Raw genomic sequence first — 3,005 nt, forward strand, 5'->3', positions numbered from 1 at the left:
GCTCTGCACTCAGGAGTTACTCCTAGCGGTGCTCAGGGGACCCTATGGGATGCTGGGAATCGAACCCAGGTCGGCTGCTTGCAAGGCAAATGCCCTACCCGCTGTGCTATCTCTCCAGTCCCTCCATAACTTTAGCCACTTAAGAATTCAGACTAAATTAGAGGCAATATCAGGACTTTCTTTCAGTACCTGCTTCCTATCAAAGTGAAAGCATGTATTTTGTTTCAATTCTGAGATGGGGGAGGGAGATTTTGTTAATAAAGTATTGCCAAACAAAAACAATATCTCTATATTGCACAATAATCTAAATCCTATCAACAGGAGTGCTAAGAATAAAATATATCCCTCGCATAGTTATTGGTGATAGAATAATATGTACAAAATATTTGTTGTAAAGCAGCATGCTTCAACCTTTAAATACGCAAGAATTTGCACCTGTTTGCATGCTGGTTCATAATCCAACAGTTATCACCACTGTGTAGACCCTTGGTTTAAGTATTGTACAAGTATGGAACAGTTCTGGTACATAGATGAGTGGCTGAATATCACTGGTGTAAACTTCTGAATCATATATTTAAGCTCATAGATTATAAATCAGTTTAGTATAAAATGTTAGACATGGATCCCTGTAGAAGATTATAAAACATTAGTAATACAAAAAGACATGGATATTAAAAACTACTAAAGGCATTAGATATTCTCAGAAATTTTAAGAAATGTATCATCTTTACTAAAATTTAACATCCAACAAAGCTGTTCTGCATTAAAATGTAATTTCCCATTGATGAAAAAAATGTAATTAACCAAAAATGGAAAACAATGACTTAATCATTCTATTCCTTAATTTGTTCAGATTCTTTTCCTGTGCTAAGCCTCATTGTAATTGACATTAAAATAGTTTTAAATCATTAGTCTTCCAACTTACTATGATAAGCAATATTAATAAATTATACATTTTAATCTTGAAGATACATGGCAGAGTCTGGCAAACTCCTCGTGGCGTACCCAATATGCCAAATACCAGTAACAATGATGGGTCTCATTCTCCTAACCCTGAAAGAGCCTTGAATGTGGCACTTTTTAAAATCTCAGGGCGAGGATGAAGGCACGTTACTGGTGCCTGCTCGAGGCAATTGACGAACAACAGGATAATCGTGATCATGAATCTTGAAGATACAAAAATTAAATAGAAATTAAAATCAAATAACAGTAATTTTATTTGTGTGAGGAGTTATGAACAAAGTTTTAAAGACTTTTCTTTTTCACTCTTATCAATTTAACTCAGATCTGGTTTACAATACTGTATAACTTTCAGAGAGAGCTATACTAAATATGCATACATAGTGCAGTGAACCCATCACCATCAAAATTTTGGTATTTATTGTACATTACTATATTAATTAGTAATTAATACTATTATTTCTTGAAAAAATTATTTTATTAAGATATGTGTGAGGACATATTTTATATAAAAATAAATTTATAAACAATTACAATATAACTTATCACATGGACGTCAGTATTTACTCTCAAAAGACATTTTACATACAGAAGTTGAAGTACTAAGAAATGACTAAAGTTATTAAAATCAATTATTTCCAGAAATATTAACAATATAAGCATTTCTCAACATAACAAACTTATCAAACCTAAACAAAAATAAATTTATTGTTTACTCACATTAAGTTAATTAAAAAAACTAAATCATATTAATAGTGTAATGAATGCAGTTATATTACATATTTAAATTCTATTTAAATTACAGATTTACAGATATGTAATTACAGATTTACAGATTTACAAAATTACAGATGTCTCCCTGGCAGGAGTAGCTATTCTTTGAAAATAAGTGATGCATTGCTCTAGAATCTGATTTCACTTTTTGGTCCATAGCTTTCTCATAGCAATTTTCATCTCTCCATTTCTCAACGTATAGATTAGTGGGTTCAACATGGGGGTGATCACAGTGTAAAATAGAGTTAAGGGTTTATCAATAGGTAAGGTAGAAGGAGGTCTCGCATACATAAAGATACAGGGAACAAAGAAGAGTACCACAACAGTAATGTGGGAGCCACAGGTGGTTAAGGCTTTAAGCCTTCCTTCCTGACTAAAATTCTTCAGGGTGTACAGAATATTTCCATAGGAGAAGAGCAAAAGCACAAAGATAGCCACACAAATTGTTGCATCATTGACAACCACGGTGAGGCCAATAACGTAGGTGTCAGTGCAGGCAAGTTTTAATAAGGGGTATATGTCACAGATGAAATGGTCAATGATATTGGGGCCACAGAAGGGAAGATTATAAACAAGGATAATTTGAAGTACAGCATGAAAGAAACCCCCAACCCAGGTCAATAGGAGCAGCAGAACACACACCCGTTTCTTCACAATAGTCAAATAATGCAAAGGTTTGCAAATGGCCACATAGCGGTCATAGGCCATGACCACCAGGAGTAAAATCTCAGCACCACCAAATAAATGCCCTATGAAGAGCTGACTCATGCAAGCATGGAAGGAAATTCGTTTCTTCTCAGAGAGTAGGTCTATAATCATATTTGGAGTTACTGAAGTAGAATAAACAGCATCCATGAATGATAAATACCCCAGAAAGAAGTACATAGGGGCATCCAGGGTCGGACTAACCATCACAGTCACAACAATGAGCAGGTTCCCCACCATTGTCACAATATAGATGAACAAGAACAAAACAAATAGTATTTTCTGACCCTGAATACTCTGAGTGAGACCCATAAAGACAAACTCAGTCACATTTCTCCTTTGATCCATTGCTTCTTCCATATGTCTTATTTCAAAGTTTTCTGTAAATATAAGTATGAATGATTTCTTGCACTCAAAAATTTTTATTCAGTCATCAAAAAAATTTTAATGCATTCTAATACATGAAATGAAAATACAAAGCAGTATTAAACACGATCTGTCACCTCAGAAATCACATGGACTACTGTATAGAACAATTCATGTGAAATAATCACATAATTAAATAA

The 3,005-nt window shown here is 33.8% G+C and overlaps 1 protein-coding gene across 1 annotated transcript; it reads right to left on the reverse strand.

Annotated features, from left to right (window-relative positions):
* Positions 1–1,875: 1,875 nt before the first annotated feature.
* LOC130044140 (olfactory receptor 4A15-like) lies at positions 1,876–2,787 on the reverse strand. The gene has a single exon (XM_056136742.1). The coding sequence runs from the start codon at positions 2,785–2,787 to the stop codon at positions 1,876–1,878; it is 912 nt and encodes a 303-aa protein (XP_055992717.1).
* Between the last annotated feature and the right edge of the window lie 218 nt (positions 2,788–3,005).

Source organism: Sorex fumeus, unplaced genomic scaffold (assembly GCF_029834395.1).
Source record: "Sorex fumeus unplaced genomic scaffold, SorFum_2.1 ptg000007l, whole genome shotgun sequence".
Taxonomy (NCBI): Eukaryota; Metazoa; Chordata; class Mammalia; order Eulipotyphla; family Soricidae; genus Sorex; species Sorex fumeus.